This window comes from Cyrtonyx montezumae, unplaced genomic scaffold (assembly GCF_038088225.1).
Source record: "Cyrtonyx montezumae isolate F1298 unplaced genomic scaffold, pur_monq_1.0 scaffold_18, whole genome shotgun sequence".
Classification (NCBI taxonomy): domain Eukaryota; kingdom Metazoa; phylum Chordata; class Aves; order Galliformes; family Odontophoridae; genus Cyrtonyx; species Cyrtonyx montezumae.
This window is the reverse complement of record NW_027071914.1, coordinates 14,521,450-14,539,155: the sequence shown is the minus strand read 5'-3', so window position 1 is coordinate 14,539,155 and position 17,706 is coordinate 14,521,450. Positions and strand designations below refer to the sequence as shown.

General features: G+C 40.0%; 2 protein-coding genes across 5 annotated transcripts in view; both read left to right on the top strand.

Moving 5' to 3' along the window:
* Positions 1-12,662, top strand: part of SMAD5 (SMAD family member 5) — a 28,678-nt gene extending 16,016 nt beyond the window's left edge. For all 4 annotated transcript variants that reach the window (XM_065734826.1, XM_065734827.1, XM_065734829.1 and 1 more), the window contains exons 2-7: positions 1,546-2,154; positions 2,771-3,022; positions 4,096-4,215; positions 4,829-5,050; positions 7,566-7,822; positions 8,903-12,662. In XM_065734826.1, coding sequence (XP_065590898.1) covers positions 1,752-2,154; positions 2,771-3,022; positions 4,096-4,215; positions 4,829-5,050; positions 7,566-7,822; positions 8,903-9,046 — 1,398 coding nt within the window. In that variant the 5' untranslated portion in view covers positions 1,546-1,751 and the 3' untranslated portion in view covers positions 9,047-12,662. The remainder of the gene's footprint in view (positions 1-1,545; positions 2,155-2,770; positions 3,023-4,095; positions 4,216-4,828; positions 5,051-7,565; positions 7,823-8,902) is intronic.
* The window catches only part of TGFBI (transforming growth factor beta induced), a 170,670-nt gene that overhangs the window by 74,420 nt on the left and 78,544 nt on the right, over positions 1-17,706 (top strand). The window lies entirely within an intron of this gene.

The window sequence follows — 17,706 nt, the reverse complement described above, 5'->3', positions numbered from 1 at the left end:
CTGAGTGTCCTTAGGTCTGTTCCCCACTGTCTTCATTTTCTACAGTAGTAAATCTGGAATGGCTGTATGTGGGACAGTGTAAATGCTTTGTCTAGGGGTGCCTGCTGCATCTTCTGTTGGTGCTGCCTACTGCATAGCTTGATGTAGGCTTGAGCTCTTGTCTTGTCACTGCAGCACCAAAGTACTGTAAGTGACTGGGGTTATTGAAAGCCATTTTGTTCTTGTTAATTTTATTAAGGTACACATCTGTCTCTTTAAATACGTTTTAAAATATCTAAACATGTGGAATGGCTTTGTCAGAAACTGAATCAAAGCTGGGGAAAAAAATGCCCTTAATTAAATGTAGGAATCTAAGGGAACCAGAGTAAAGGTTCTTTGGTCTGCGTGGTACCCCTTTTTCACTTGTGTACACATTTGGTGTTTCAGGGTATGTTAGGTGTTTTAATTCACCGCAGTTTATCAAAAGTTGAGAGACAATGTTGTTTGGCAGTCTCTGTAGCAAGAAAGGAAGCATCTTTTGTTATTGACATCCTTTCTCTTAGCTCTGCTCTTGCTTTTTGCCAGCTGCTCATTGTCTGTACTTGCTTATTTAGTATTCACAAGAGATTTTACAAGTTCTTATCAGTTCTCTGCCACAGGACATCATTTCCTCTTGTCATCATTACTCCTTAATTTGGGAGGGGAGATGGTGTGTGAAGGATTTACAGGAGAGCCGGTGAGTGGCAAAAACACCATTCATGAGTCTGCTTGGAGGTGCACAGCTTTGTTTTGTTCCTTCTCTCCTTTCTAAGGCAGTTCATAGCAAAGGTCGCATTTCTAGTGCTTGCTCTGCCGTGCTCCCCCCTGCTTTTCTCGGGAAAGGAAAACATTTTTTTAATTTTTTTTTTTGCCAAAGACTAAAAATAACCAGTGCTTCAAATATTCTTCTTAGAAGATATAAGGAAGTGCAGCATAAAAATAGCCATAGCTGAAAAGATTGGCCACGTTTCTGAATGGCTCATAAGGGATTGATTTGAGGGGTTTAATGCTCTTTAAAAGTGATGGAGTACCTAATTTGAGCTCAGCTATTTGAGCTTTGGTATTTTCTTCTTTTCAGAAATAAAGGTCTATTTGTGAGGCTGATTACTTCTCTGAAGTAGTGTCTGTGGAACCTGCTGCTTCCTCTGGCTTTTGCGTGTTTCTGATAGCAGTTTTATATCTTCTGATGAAGCACTGTGGCAGGGATATAAGACAAGTCTTAAAGCATATTTCCCAAGGTTTTTTTTCAGCTCCTTCCAGGGTTTCCTTCTGAAGAAATATTTGGACAGTCATGTTGACAGAAACCATGCCGTCCATTTGATCCTCTAAATGTCTCTTTCCTCACCCATTAGAGATGAATGGGAACTCTGGTAATGTTTTCCTATATTCAGCTCTAAGCTGAGATTCGATTAGGTTAGAGGTTTTGTTAGAAAACTAGCATTGAAATGTGCATTCTTGTAATATCATCTTTTTTGTTCTACCTTATTATTTGTGTACTAATTGCTTGTTTACTCATCTTCTTGATAGAGCTGAATTGGAAGAATTGATTGTTATTTTTGATGTGAAGACTTCGTCACTGACGTCTATATGTTTATTTGTCAGCATCCAAGAAATAATACAGCTCATCAGTGGCGATAACTGCTTTTGGTATACACTGACATTTATTTGAAAACAAGAATTAACAACAAAAACCCCAGGCAAAACCCAACAAATCTTTTGAAGACTTGTGTCAAATGACGTCAATGGCCAGTTTGTTCTCCTTTACTAGCCCAGCTGTAAAGCGTCTGTTGGGCTGGAAACAAGGAGATGAAGAAGAAAAATGGGCAGAAAAAGCTGTCGATGCTCTGGTAAAGAAGCTGAAAAAGAAAAAAGGTGCTATGGAAGAACTGGAGAAAGCCCTGAGCAGTCCAGGACAGCCCAGCAAGTGTGTCACTATCCCCCGTTCTTTAGATGGACGACTTCAGGTTTCTCACAGAAAAGGCCTTCCCCACGTAATCTACTGTCGTGTCTGGCGTTGGCCTGATCTACAAAGCCATCATGAGCTGAAGCCATTGGATATTTGTGAATTTCCTTTTGGATCTAAACAGAAGGAAGTCTGCATCAATCCTTACCACTATAAGAGGGTGGAGAGCCCAGGTATGTTTGAGCATGGCTATCTAAAAACCAAATAAAGTCTCTAGGAGTTATGCGTTCTTTGTATCAGTACCTATAAAATTAACTAAATTTGGGGGTTTTTCTTATGGTAAATCATGGGTTTCCTATGTATCTCTAAAGCCTGCTACTTGTAAGGTTAGTGGCAAAGTCCTCATTTGCAATAAAGAAGGAAGGCATCAATTGAAAGGCTGTGCATCTCTGCTGCAACTGACCATTGTCTGCAAGTGCTCTAGTGCTGCTCTTGAATTCCAGGCTTTAGTGCTCCTGAAATTAAAAGTTGAAATCCCAACTTAGCAATACCTTGGTGAAAAGGTCTTAGATATAGCTATGTAGTTTGACTAGTGTGAATTTCCAGCTGTACCGATTTTGTAATGCGCAGAGTGGATTTTACACTTCTAAACCAATAGTTTGTTGTGCACTGCATGTGAATTCTACACAGGAGAGAGAGGGGTTGGTGGCACAACAGGTGATCCTTTTCTCCATGCATGCTGATATTGACATTTTCATGATGGGCGAAATTGCATGTTGTTTATATCCTTTTTCTTCTATCTAAGTTATCTGTTCTTATGGTTTTTTGTTTGCTTGTTTGTTTTTCCAGTTCTACCTCCAGTGTTAGTGCCTAGACATAGTGAATTCAATCCACAGCACAGTCTACTAGTTCAGTTCAGGAACCTAAGCCACAATGAACCACATATGCCACATAATGCGACATTTCCAGATTCCTTCCAGCAACCCAACAGCACTCCGTTTTCCATTTCGCCAAACAGTCCCTATCCACCTTCTCCAGCCAGCAGCACTTACCCAAGCTCCCCAGCTAGCTCTGGACCATCTAGTCCATTTCAGCTACCAGGTAAGTAATTCCTAATTGTGAACTTTATTGAGAGATTTTATTGCAGTACTGAGAGCTGGTGTGATACTTACAAGAAATGGCTTTGTTTGCATTTTAAGGAATCCTTGTTTTTTTTGCTTGTCAGAGTTAATTGTTGTTTTATCTTTCCAAATGTTCCTTGTCATGTGTTCTGTAGTAGTAAGTTATTTTGCTCAACTTCAGCATAGGATAATTGATGCGTGCTTTAGAAGAACATCTAGCAATGAAAAGAAAGCAGATGGAGCAGTCAGAGCAGAAAGTTCATTAGTAGCTTTCTCTGAAAACACCTAAATATAGTATTGAGCTGAAAAAAAAACAAACCTCTCGACAGGAGGAACTTAACTAATTTGAAAATAATGGTGGGTGGGAACTAACTGGGAAGAGCAAAGGAAAGAAGTCACATTGAATCTGACTGGTTATTGTTGGGATGTATGAAGCTGAGAAGGTAAAGGATTAAAGAATCATTTTTTCCAGGGGCTCAGTGGCTTTGTTGGAGTGTCCATTTGACATAGTATCCCTCCTGGGTGAGCTCTGAGATCACTAGGAAGGATGTAGTAATGGTGTCTGGAGGGAATATTGGAAATAGGGTATAGTAGTGTGCTGATTCACTGACTACTGCTGAATAGAACAATGAGGAGATCCACGCTTTTCTAATGAACTCAGCCTACAGAAGCTTCTAAAAATCTTTCTGGTGTAGGCCTCCTTTATGATATGGCAAACTAGTATTTCTACCTTTTCCTCATTTTGTTTTGAACACAAGAGAAGCAGTAGGCAAGACAGCTAATGTTTGTGTTAGAGAAAGCGAGAGCTACAGCCACCTTGCTCATCATCAGAAGTGAAGCTATTAGAAGGCCTTAGTTTTACTCATGTGTCTAGCCTCGTCTCTTCTAATCTGAGAGTGCAACTAGTGAAGAAGGTTCCTGCAGACCAAGTGTTTTAACATCTCTTTGTGAAGACTATTTTAATGTGTTTACAACTCAACTGTAAAAAGAAGTAGTAAATGGTCTATGTTGCTGAGGTTTATTCAGTCTTTTTTTTTTCTTCTCCTATCATAGCTGATACTCCACCTCCTGCATATATGCCCCCTGATGATCAAATGGGGCAGGATAACTCTCAGTCTATGGACACAAGCAATACAATGATCCCTCAAATCATGCCAAATATATCTACCAGAGGTAGGTTGTACAGTGTGATCCAAAAGTAACCTTGCTTGGCTTCTTACTACTTGTAACCAAAGTGAATGAATAACTTCAAACAGTGCAGTAAATCTATGTTGATAAATTGAAGTAGTGCAAGTAAAAATATATTTGTAGCAGCAAGAACTAAGAAGCAAACTTGCCAAGCTTGTCTGCCTCTTGCTTTTAAAGATGTCAGAGGTGTACTGTGGCTTACTATAAGTTGAACTTAGTTTTCATTTGCTGTTGTTTTTACCTCCTGTCAGAATTGTACATGCACAAGAGCTCTGAAAACTGAGTCTCAAAATACCAATAATAAAAAAAATAGAAAATGTGGACAGAAGAATCGTTTTTCACCTTATATCAGTCATCTGAAACTTTTGTGTAGTATTTTTTGCTTAATTTCTGTCTTAAAATAGGAAAACAAAATCAATGGTCTAACTGAAATGTGTGGAAGTAAAAGTCATGAAGGTTTTAATCAAGGCTGGTTTTGCCCATCATGAATATTGACTGAAGCTGTTACTTACCTATTGGTAATTTGGAATATTTACAGTTTTAGATGTAATATTTTAAATGCTATGTAAACTGATATTTCCATTTTCCTTATTTTCAGATGTTCAGCCTGTTGCCTATGAAGAACCCAAACACTGGTGTTCAATTGTGTATTACGAGTTAAATAATCGTGTTGGAGAGGCCTTTCATGCATCTTCTACAAGTGTCTTAGTAGATGGGTTTACAGATCCCTCCAATAATAAAAACAGGTTCTGCTTAGGTTTGCTCTCAAACGTTAATCGCAACTCAACAATTGAGAACACTAGACGACATATTGGGAAAGGTGAACTTTACTTCTGTTTTGCGCAATTACAAAGTTAATCCTTGTTTTTACTGTTAGTACAGAATAGCACAGAAATTGAAATAGTTTGATCTTCCTCTCTAATATCTGCAGACTCATTTTTTGATGTGGACTGATTCTAATCGATCTAGGAACTTCGTACATCTTTCCTTTAGCAGTAATGTAAAAATGTAAATACTATTTCTGTCCTAACAAACTGTTGTAGGGGCTTTTTTATTGTGGTCAGTGAAACTCTGTACATAGAAAGTTTTATTTCAACAGCAACAAACGTATGGGACTCCCAAAGTTCTGTATTTGCTGCTTAAATCAAACACTTTGTGCTGCTTTAGAGTGTGTCAGAGCAGAGGGGGTTTTTTGTTCAGGGAGAGTATTACGCTGCTGTCTACAGTATGTTCAAATATCTTGCATAAGTTGGCAGCAAGACTTTGAAGTGCTAATGCAAAACTGCAAGAGCTCATTTGTTTGAGTGAATCCATGGGTGTGTATGTGTGTGGGAGGGATTCCTGGAGACAGCAGGTTTTGCAGGATCTTCTAGTTTTCCCGTAATGTTTGGCTGATAGCACATAGAGATGCACAGCATTCATCTTTGATGGAATGTGCTTGAATTATCTTAAAATGTAGTGCTCCTTTTCTGAGTATCTCCTTTTTCATAATTAACTAGCAAAGTCCTTGAGAAGAAAACCTGCTTTCTGTGCTTTATCTTGCACGTATGAGGCCTTTTTAGCACATAAAGTCATTCATTATGGTTGAGCTCCAGTTTTCTTGATGCAGCTCACTATTAGTGATACTGCTTAACTTTGAGGCTTGCAGTGTCTCTTATAAGGCTTGTAGTTAGAAATTGCTGTTAGTGTGGCAAAAATTGGCAGTTTCTCTGGTGACCACCAAATATAATAGATATTAATATTTGTGATAAGCTTTTCTTTTCAATTCTCTTGTCTGAGAAAGGGTGATGGTATAAAATGAGAACAGCAGACTTTTAGGAGATGAGTAGGGTTAGGGGAAAATCTTTGTGAAGTTCATTTGGTTCAAGTTACTGCTTAGGATGGTACTAGCAGAGAAATCTTATGCGTCCACTGGAGAAGATCATAAATTCAAATTAGATCCAAAATTGTGTAGAGTAGTATTGATGTCAAGTAAATTTGGATCTTTAAAATGTGTGCTTTTAGTACTAGTTACTAAACTAAAACTTGGCTTTGCAGTAGCAATTCTGAGTACAATTAAGATTGCTTTGGTATACAGTATTATTTATTTATGGCTTTTGTTTGGAAAATCTTGTGGGTTTTTTGCTGCCTTAATACTATCCACTTCTGATTTCTCAGATTTTTCTGCAGAAGTATTGCACTGCAAGAACAGTTGATTTCTGGTTGTGCATTGGTTTGGGTTTTTTTGGAACTATCAGTGTTCTTTTCAGACTGTTAAATGCATCTTGCTTCTTTTTAGATCCCTCAGTAGGCTTTTACCCAAAAGAATTTTGCTAGCAGGTGGTGCTTGTCCTTGTCTCTTTAAATAAACAGGATTGTGCAGTGAAAATGTGTTCTTGCACACCCCAGATTTTCTGTCAACTGCTTATAGTAGGTCAAGTCAATGGTTCCTCTATGTAAACTTCATCCCACCTTAGTCTCAAGTGGGTCTTGCAGTGTTCACAACAGTTGTTGCTGTCTGAAAGATCAGCTGGCATCTGTTGACTTGCTAGAGCATCATATGGCAAACCATGGGGCAGTCAGCAGGGCATTTCAGTAAGCTTACCAAACTGAGCCATAGCCCAGCTGTGTGACTGCTGTGGGTAAGGGAAAGGGAGAAGGTCTGGCAGAAAGAATAAAGGAGTCTCAAATGAAGTGGCAGTGAATCTGTGTTTGGGCACAGAAGGGGTTGCTCAGTGGCTTTTCTATGTGTTGGATAAGACCTAGTGCTCCAGTGTGCTGCTCAAAACAGAGGAGGAGGGGGTTGTTAATATGCAGGGCTGAATTCAGGCAGTTGTGATAAAGCTAGGGTCTCCCTTCATGGTTTGTTTTTTTTTTTTTAAGGTCCTTAAAACCTAATGTTGGTTAAGTTGTCCAGGTAGTTGGACTTTTTGCTTGATAAAGCATGCCAAAAACATGAGCAGGCTGCAGGCACACTTTCACTTTCGTGTCTATCCCTGCTCCTGAGAATTTCCTTGGAGTTCCCATAGGCAGTAGTTACCACTTTCATAAAACCGTGGTTTTAAAATCTACATAAGTTCTCTAGGAAGCTAGCTTGAAATAACTGTTGACGTGTGGAAGTAGTTTTTGCTTCTCTAATTGACGAGAGAAGGACATCTAGTGGTTGATGTATAATGAAGCTTGTATTTTGAAATGAGAAAGTATGTTATCCTGCGGGTATAAGACTGGATAAAACTTTGCTGAAAAGCTCTTCAGACAGAAAACTTACTTAGCTGCCTCTGATTTCAAGGGGATTGTATTAAGTACTGTATTTTTAGAAAAAGAAAATAATGTTTTTCTCTAATTTTGTTTTCAAGGAGTTCATCTTTATTATGTTGGTGGGGAAGTCTATGCTGAGTGTTTAAGTGACAGCAGCATATTTGTACAGAGCAGGAACTGCAACTACCACCACGGCTTTCATCCAACAACTGTGTGCAAGATTCCTAGTGGATGCAGCCTGAAAATCTTCAACAATCAGGAATTTGCTCAGCTTTTAGCTCAGTCTGTCAACCACGGGTTTGAAGCAGTGTATGAGCTCACCAAAATGTGCACCATTCGAATGAGTTTTGTAAAGGTAAACAAACTGTTTTGGGAGGCATTTAAACTTACTGTAGGTTTGAGTAGTCAGCAGACTGTACCAACGTAACAGAGCTAATCTGACCTGAAATGAATCTTTCCAATTTTAAATATATTGAAAAGGTTAATTAGGGAAAGGGAGATTGATGCAAGAAAAGCACATCTTGTCTTGTGAAGTGTTGGTTGTATGTACTTCAGTATTCAGGATGTGATTTAATTGTTGCAGTTACTGTAAAATTACTAAGGGAGGTCTGGGCTTGTGCACTAAATATGAACGAGCAGAGCTAACTAACTGCAAGACCTCTACAAAAAAAAATGTGGGTAGAGAGGAACATAAGCGATTGCAGAACAGATGTTCAAACTTCAAACACTTCAAATAAATAGAGATACATAACTGGATTTTTAAAATGGAGAAGATGCACGTTTTAACAGGACAATTTGACAGTACAAAGTTATTCTCACAGTATTGTTTCCTCAAAATTGGCTCAGTTTCAGATTTAGCTGAATAGTTAGTTCAGGCATGTGCCATCCAGGTTTTTTTTTGTTTTTTTTCATCTTGTTCATAAAGAAAGCTTGACATGATGTGTTCAAAGTTAAAATGAAGTGCACTAGGAAGTCTTTGTACCACAGATATAAATAGACTTGTTGAAATCAGATGGATCACTAGATCTTTCCTCAAGGTGCCCAGCTAGTTAAAAATACTATGTATGTGATGAGGTTCTTTTCTGAAATCGTTGAGATTTTATCTTGCCAGTTGTGATAAATACTGTTCAGATGCAGAGTGTAGAGAATAGAGAGCAGGAGGAAGAAGAAAAGAACTGTAGCTAAAACAAAGATCCACTTTGGAGTCAGCAGTGTGCTCTTCAAAGGATCTTGGATAGTCACACTGGGAATCTAGCAGGGAAGACTTTGACTGGGGCTTCTGAGCAGGCTCCCTGCCACTCCTTTCTGACCGTTTATTTCTTTTTCTTAAGATGATAAGAATTGTTATTAGATCACAAGTTAACTTCAGATAGATTTCTTAGATGATGACATTCTACTGTATTCTCGATTGATAACGTGTTGTTCATTTTTCTAGGGGTGGGGAGCTGAATATCACCGACAGGATGTCACGAGCACCCCGTGCTGGATAGAAATCCATCTTCATGGGCCCCTCCAGTGGCTGGATAAAGTACTTACACAAATGGGTTCTCCTCTTAATCCCATTTCATCTGTTTCATAGTGCTGAAATTCCATCTTCAGCCTTATTTTTAGTGAACTTATTCTAATTCTAGAGAAACTTCCAGTGTGGATACTGTGAGCTATATGGAGAATGGATCTTATGGTTTAACTTTTTTTTTTAAATCCCTTTGTGACCAATTCCATTGTGTATAGCTGAGCAGTTTTACATTTCAGTTTGTTCTTGTGATGCTTAAGTGACAGTTGAACCCTAAGGGAAAAAAAAAAATCTATTGGAAAAATTCAGAACACTTTTCCCCTCCTTGGAGTAGAACTTAAAACAGGCATATGTCTTAACTGGAAATTACTTTTTGTCCTGTAGGGACAAGAATTATGAAGACTGTCTTCAGAAAAGAAATACATATCATAGTTTGGTTTTTTTTTATGTTTATAAAAATGTTTGAACATGTGCAGCTCCAGCTTGCAAGCTGTATTTTTAGTGTAGTTGCTTAACAAATTAAGTTTGACATCTGTCGTAAACAAGGTTAGGCTTTATTATGGCTAATTTGCCTACTTGAACAATGTGACTTTTTTTAAATGTACACATGAAATATACTTTTTACAAATATTGGAGTGGTGTAAAAACACTTTGTCTATTGGAAAATGCTGTCATAAACACATTGTATATGAATGCAGAATAGCAGTTCTTAGTCTTTTCCCACTTCAGTTTTGTAATATTGCTTTTAACCACCATTTTAAATAGTAACTGATACAAGATAAACATCTTGCACGTTTCTGGAGTAGTATTTTTTGTTTTTTCTTTGATTTACACTCATGCCATTTGGATGTGGTTGCTAAGGCCTATTTCTTTTTAGGTACCCTTTTTTAACATGAACACTAGTATTTGTAAATGGCAGTGCCTTGCTACTTTTTCGAAGGAATATAAGGTTTTTTTTTGTTTTCTTTTTGGTATTTTAGCTGTTTATTTTGCCTGTCTGGAATTGATCTGTGTTAAGCCTTTTAATCTCTCAGTAGACATTATGCAGTATTAGTGATTACACTGTATTTAATTCACTTTCAGTATGAGTTTGAGTCTCTTTGAAGACTGTGAGTGGCTTAGCAAATTAGTAAATGAATGCAGAAGCTGTTACTTCCAGATCATGTAATTTAACACAGGCCTGTTGTTAATGACCAAAAGTAATCACTTCTTTGTAGACTGTGTGAAAAGTTGATTTTTTTTTTGAGCCTGTTCTTACCAACAGGTGTTGGGTCAGAGTACTTGTAATTGGCAGCTTTATGGAAATCAAGGACTGCATTAGTATGATGAAATTTATCTTCTTGTAAGGAATTATGTTGCCTCTGCTGTTGTATTATTCAAACACTGTACTAAACACTAAAAGAAATCAGCTAAGTAACATATGAATAGTTTTCCCCTTTAAAAAAAAATATTGAAGGAACATTCTTAGAGAATTAAAGTGAATTATACAAAATCTGTCTGCATGCAGAAAAAAGACCTATGGTATTTTTAATTTTTAACTCCTCCTTTTTCCTGAACACCTCTTCAGGACAGGGTGCAATGTCTAGGAGAGAGACTAAAAACTCTAAAATGCAAACACTTAGTAAAAGATGTGTTGCAGTTGACTACTGCAGTCCTGAGACATTGATTGCTTACACAAGTTCTTTTGTCTTCTATTGAATGACAATTTCTGCTCAGATGTGGAAATCATGCATTATATGGTACCTAAAGTAAGAGATCATCTTTAAGGAAAAAACTTGTTTACGTGTCACTAAAAATGTTTCTTATGAAATGCCTTAAAGGAATAAAGATAAACTGTAACACTTCTGCAGAACCCTCATGTTCTCTTGTACAGGAATTTCTATATTACTTGGTGGTTTTGTTGTTGTGTTTTTTAAAGCAGTTTCTCCATTGCGTGTTAAAGTGAATGCATCTTCAGGAGAAGGAGAAAAACAATATCTGCCACTCACTTTTGGGGTCTTCTCTTTCATTCTTCGGAACAGCAACCCTGGTGTCTGAATAAGATGGAAAGCATTTGGCCACAGGATCAGGCTTCCCATTCTCCTCTCCCCGGGCCTGACTTCGATCAAGTTGCTGAATATGTGTATTTGACACTATAGATATATATATTTTTACAAGCTTTTAAAATGAATGTCTCTTGGCACATTGGATCAAAGAAAGATCTCAGTTGTAGGTACAAGCTTTTGCTTTATCCAAAATGTTTTTCACCTGGCTTCATCTTCGTTCACTTGTTTGGATGCGGCTGACTAAATGACTCAAGAGTGGCTGCTGGAAGAAGGTGTTTGCAAGTCAGAGCTGCTGTACTGTGGTTAGATTGGCTACCCGTGCAGTGAACCATAATTTCTGCAATATTCTCTAGGTAACCCACTTCTGATGCTGTCATTAAGTATTAAAGTACTCTGGCATTTCTGTGCTTGTGTACATATTCTCCATCTGTAATGTATGCAGTGCTGGGGTTATCCTTGCTGCTGCTGGTTTTGCCAGGGCAGGCTTGCAGGAGCAGACCAAGTAAACGATTTGCCAATGCTCTGCTTTTCTGTTCCTTTTAAGTAGGACTTACTTTTGAGAGCTTGTTGGTTGCTGCACCTACTGGTTCACAGTGTTCCTAATCACATTTGGTTTATCTGTGCTGCTGATAGAGAATTCAGATAGCAGTGCATGGAGGGGTTGGATGAGAAGCGTTTGGCACTAATTACGTTTTTAAGTGTAGTGATAACGGAGATTATGGCTTCGGTTGCAGCATCCTTGTGTGTAAGTCACTTCATCTGGATGGAGGGATGGAGAAATGAAATCAGCCAGTAGTGTGGTAGTGGAAGATGAAGCATTTTCAGTATAACCCAGCTTAGACCGAATGTTAACTCTTTAGCAAAAAACTGTTTTGGCTCTTATAAATGTATTTTCTTCTTCTAAGGCATATTTCTACTTACAGCCAAACGCAGCTTTAATTAACAGCTTTGACAGTACCAGCAAGGAGCCTGGAACAGGCATACACTGAAGTTCTTTCTGGGTTTGCTTTTATAGCCACTAAGATAAGATATTATCTCAGATATTCCTCCTTTGTGGGCATCAGGCTCACTGGCAGTCAGTCCAGCACCTTGTGGAAGTATTACATTCATTTAATTACATGAGGCATGAAGTAGTCCCTCAAGAAGGGCTGATGTTGGTTTATTGTATCTATAGGACCAAAATAAAGCTTCTGGTATGGCTGGCTGATGAGAGAAGTTAAAAATCCCATTAACAGAAACAGATGGAGTAGCCTGCACGTTATGATTCTGTGTAGAACTGTTCTAAAATACTGGAATTCTTTCTTTTTTTTTGCATGAATCAATGGCTTTTTTCCCCACAGTATTACAGTGTGAGAGTTGTCAGTTCTCGGGCAGATCCTCATAGTGTATGTCTAGACAGATGTTGAAATGTGTCAAGCTCTTCCTTTAGTTTTAAATGTGTTTGGTTTTTTTTTTTGTATATTATTTTAGTTATCCAAAGTACTGCTAGTGATGGTCTTAAAGAAAACAACAAAACATTTTCTAAACGTTTTGCTTTGAAAGACAAATGTGACTTTTTTTTTTCTGTGGTTGTGAAGTTACTGTTTAGGAGGGAAACCCATTCTGAATTCAGATCAATAGACCAAACCATCAGATGACGACATAAACTTGCTTTGTTGTGCTGCTCCATAAGCCTGCTTCTGTGTTTGTTGCAAGCATAACCTTCATGCTTTTGTTTACATTGTAGGAAACACAGTTCTAGCAATGAGTTTTTCATTTAACTCTAAACATCTTTTTATTTTGTTAATTTTAAAGTGACTAGGTTTTGCTATGTTATGTTTTTCGAGATTTTTTTTGCATTCTGCTGCTCGTATTTCAATAAACATACACAAAAAAGCCAACAGTTTTTTTCTGCTTTCCTTTAACGTGTTGAAATACAAGTGTTGATTTATGTTGAGTTCTTGTAACTCTCTAGTAGAGTTTTTTTCCTATGAACGTGCCTTTGATAGTTCCATCTCTGTGAGCAGTTAGCCAGGATAACCTGTGGATCTGTATTTTGCTCTGTTTTGGTGTGGAGGATGGGGGTGGGGGGTTAATATATATTTTTGTTTTGTTTTAAAAACAGAAAAGCTTTGGGCTGTCTCTGTTCACTGTGTACAGAGACAGATGCAAATATCTAACTGGCTTTTAGAGTAATAAGATGTGCCTACCTTGCCTGGAGCAATCTCTGCCTCATTGAGGCAAGGACTGTGCATTCCCTGACATGTTCCCAAGAACTTAGACTTGCCTAGAGAAGCTATTACAAAGAAGTTGGGAAAAGTTGGGAAATTGCTTTTGCTATAGGTATTCTGGTTGGAGTGGTTCTGTCTGCTGATCCATCTGGCAGGACGTTGGTCATGAAATCTTGAGTGTTGAGGCAGTGTACTGAACGACTGTTCCAGAGAGTTTACCTGTGGTAAGCACTTGGTACGTGGAAATCCTGATTCTGTTTGACTTTGCCCATTTCAGTATTGGCCTATGTGATTTAGAGCTCAACTGACTAAATACAGAAAATTTTTTCTTGTTCTGGAACAACGTCTGGGAAGTTTTATAGGGAAACCAAATAATACGGAGTCAATGCATTTTTGTCTAGGAAGATCATAGCTTTAATCACATACTTGTATGGCTGGATTTTGCCCTTCACACTAGTGGTGTGAGGTATGGAGGGGAGAGGTATGTGTGTGACAGTCTTAAACACCGTTAATCCTCTGACTTGTGATGCAGAGCCTGTTATCTTCTGCGTGCTAAGGCATTTGTAACAAGTCCCAAAGTACCTGTAAATTGTCAGCCACTCCGTTTATGCTTTAGGTACTGCATCACCTTACTGCTCCATTAGTATTGGCAGGAGAAGGAGTCTGTGCAGGTTAGTGCTCCATAGTCAGCCAGCATTAGCACTTCGTGTTGATAACATTCAACACAAACAATCATTCCCCTTCAGTTTTGGATAGCTGTGCATAAACTTCTAAGTAAAGAAATCTTATCCTGTGCATTTTTTATTGTGCAGGTGTAGCAGAGATGGCTGTAGCTCGGTGCTGTGGATTCTCACTCCAGCTGCTGGCACGTGCAGTAGGAAGCAGAGGCGTAGCTTATCCAGCCTGATAGACACAGCCTACTCGAGCTATGGAGAGGAGGTACAAGGCTTGTGCCACCCATCTTGCATCTGTCCCTAGACCTCCCATTGTGCCACGGGAACAGTAGTAATCTAAAGTTTGGGAAGCAATTGCTCCCTAAAGAGCACGAGGCCATCACGTGAATACTGAAATCTGCTTTGGGCAGTGATGTCTTGCTAGTGCACTTCAGGCTTTTAGAAGCAACGTTTTCTGTTTTCCCTTTTCCTCCTTGTGGAATTCCTCACCCGGATTTCCCCATACACCAGGGAAAATGGCATATGGTGCCTTGAGTGTGGGCTAGCTAGTTTGTTGCAGGTAGTGTTTTTCCCCTATTTTTCTGTATTCAGCAGTGGTTTCCTTCAGATCGAACCAGAGTGACCTCCAGAGCACAGCACAAAGGAGTGGCTCTCACAGCACCTGATAGGAAAGCAGTCTCCAGCTGATGGAGTTGTGGTAGTACATTTGTGTTAAAACAGGGAGCAGGCCTTAATACAAGAAAAGTTGGCCCGAGCACATACATAAAATACCCATGTGAGAGACACTTCAGCATTTTACAACTTCCAGGCAGTTTGCATCAAATTCTTTTTTGAATATATTCTCGTTAACTGCCTTATAGGGCCACATGTTCAAACGTGCTGTAAAAATACTTTGTAAACAACGTATTTTATTTTATTTTAGCTCTGAGGGGAAGCACAAGGGAAGATCTGGATTGCAATCCTATTAGTTCTGCTGTTCTCTGCTTCTCAAGGTATGTTCGAGGCTGCAGATTTGTTGGCTGGTAAATGCTGTCAGAGGGCAACAGGGATCCAGGTGAAAGCAAAATATTCCTTCCAAAGATCAGGAGGCAGGAAATCCAGAGTCCACAGAGTATTGCAGGTGGCACGCTTTTGGTTTTGTCTTTTTTCTTTAACCTCCTCACTGCTATCTTAAATTTGAGCTCTGTTGACAGATGGCCAGGAGCCAGCAGCCCAGCTGCCCCGTGTCCTGACTTGTGGTGAGATGCTTGTACCTGATGTAGAGCATGTGGCTGGGCAAAGCCATGTGAGCAGCACAGTATTCTTATTTATTCTTTACGTTTTGATGTGCTAGATGCAGAGTTTCTATAGATGTGTATGATGGGAAGACTGCTAACAGGACAGAGCGAGTGTCTGTAGAGTTGGTTTATCACTGCTCAGTCAATCTGTACTTATTTCTTGGACTCCTTGTGTTGCCTGGCTGCTGTCAGAATGATTTTTAGAGGTGCTGTGCTGGAGGCAGTGAAGCACAAGGCAGCAGTCAGGGTGCCCATGGACTACCAAGCATCCATCTGCCTCCTGCTCGATGTTGGAGGTGGGTTTGGGTAGGACAAAGCCACCACTGAAGGAGTGCTCTGAGCAACTCCGGGGGGGGACTGCTTGTACAGTGATGGTGTCATGGGAATTCTGTGGGTTCCTTACTGTGTATGGCAATGTAGGAAGTCTCATACGGCAGCTGGCTCAGACTGCAGTGGTCCTTGCAGACAGACATACTTTGTTCTCTCTCTCCATAGCCCCTTGCCTTTACTAAGTAAGAGGAGGCAGCTTGCACTCCAGTGTTGGCAGTGATACAGAGCAACAGATTGGTATCTTTAAAGATGGAGAGGATAAATGCAGTCTCCTTTTTTTTTTCTCCATAAAACATTTGAGGGGAAAAAAAAGAAACAAACCTGACAGCTTTGCTATTCTAAGGGCAGGAGTTTTCTTCTTTATAGACAGACTTTTTCCATTCTCTTTTTGAAGTTGTACCTCTCCTATTGTAAACAGCATGGTTATTTCTAGGGCTAAATAAGAAATGCTGTGTAATACAGTCATTCCTGTGAAATCTCATTTTTCTGAAGCATCTTAGACCCAGAGGTGGCTCTCAGCAAACACACCAGCCTCTCAGAAGCTCTGAGCTGTGGGAGCGAGTTAGACTTCAGCTGGAACGGAGAAGTTTTAGGGATAATGCAAGACAAAATAGACCCCTTTCTGGAAGAGCCACATAGAGAATCGTGTCTTGAGATTGGAGAGATTTCAGATCTCTCAACAGTTGCTCCCTAAAAGAAATCTGTGGGAGGAGATGTTAAGTTTTCTTTAAGAGATGGATATTCAGTCCTGGAAGGTCACGAGGGAACAGATTGTGTATGTGGTTGTACCACATTGCTGGGCTCAGCCCCATGGGTTGGGATGGGGTATTGCTGGGAGGGTAAAATGAGAGAGGGGAGGAAAAAACTTGGGAAAATACAGTTGTAAGTTCCTGCTTAAGAGACTTTCTGTATGGATTAACAGATTGACAGCAAACTTACCTAGAGTTTATGCTATAAACTCAAGGTCTTGAGATAAGGCGAGGATGAGAGCAAACTCCTACAGCCAAATGCCCAGTCCACAGTATCATCCCCTTCTCAGTCTGATCTCTCTGCTGATGTTTTAAATGTTCCAAGTACCCTGTGGTAAAGGCTTGGAAATCAAGATAGTGCCCTACCAAACTCTTCATTGAAATCCCTCTTCATAAGCTTGGAAGGCAAGGAAAAGAAACGCCTCAGCAGATAGGGGTGTAACTGCAAAGCAGCTATTAAATTCTCACTGTTCTTGGCATTCGCTTACGGCTTCGTGCCAGTCCCCAGCCTCCATCCTTTTCTCCTCCTAATGAAAAGCTTCATCTCTCCTAATGAAAGCTGAGTTGAGGAGCCCTGTGGTGGTGATTCCTGTCTTCAAGTGATGTCCTGGGATGAGGGCTCTTCATTTCTCTTGAAGATGCTACTAGAAGCAAACTCATTAGAGCAAGTGCCGTTACAAATTGCTGGGACTCTTGTGCTTTGACACCAATTAGGAGAGCGCGATCGTGCAACGCTGCTCTGCGTTCTGCTTTGCTGTGCAGCACCAACCTGAGGCATCCCTAACAGAAGCGAGGTACTTCTGGGTTTATTCTTTGCCTGTTGCCCTTTGGCATAGTTTACTTTTATGGCAGCCTTGAGTCGTATCATCGAGTCCTTCCCAGGTGTCAGCAGTGGTGGAAACACAGAACATGCCCAACTCCCGATTTTTGCACGGGGGAAAGGGAAGAGCAGGAGGATGAATGCCTGTGGAAATGCCCACCCCAATCCATTCACACCTTGGAAAAGCAAGAGGATGGATGGGCAGAGCAACAGGGTAATAGTAATCATAGAACCTCCCAGCTCCCCCCCCAGTCCCACCCTGCATGGGCTGGCTGCCCCCAGCTCAGGCTGCCCAGGGCCCACCTGTGGCTCTGGGTTCCTCCAGGGATGGGGCAGCACAGCTCAGGGCAGCAGTGCTGGTGCCTCGCTGCCCTCTGGGTAAAATATTTCCTTCTAATATCAAACCCTCTGTCAGTTTGAAGCTATTCCCCATGCCCTGTCACTATCAGACCCTATAAAAAGTCAGTCTCCTGCTTGTAAGCTCCTTTTAAGCAGAGATGTTTTCTTTGTGTCTGTTGGGTGCACAGCTTAGAACAGCGTTGATAGAGCTTTCTTCTGCAGTAGAAATCATTCTTTTGGGAGCATTGCTCCGAGTATCAGGCTGTGGGGGAAGATGTGGTT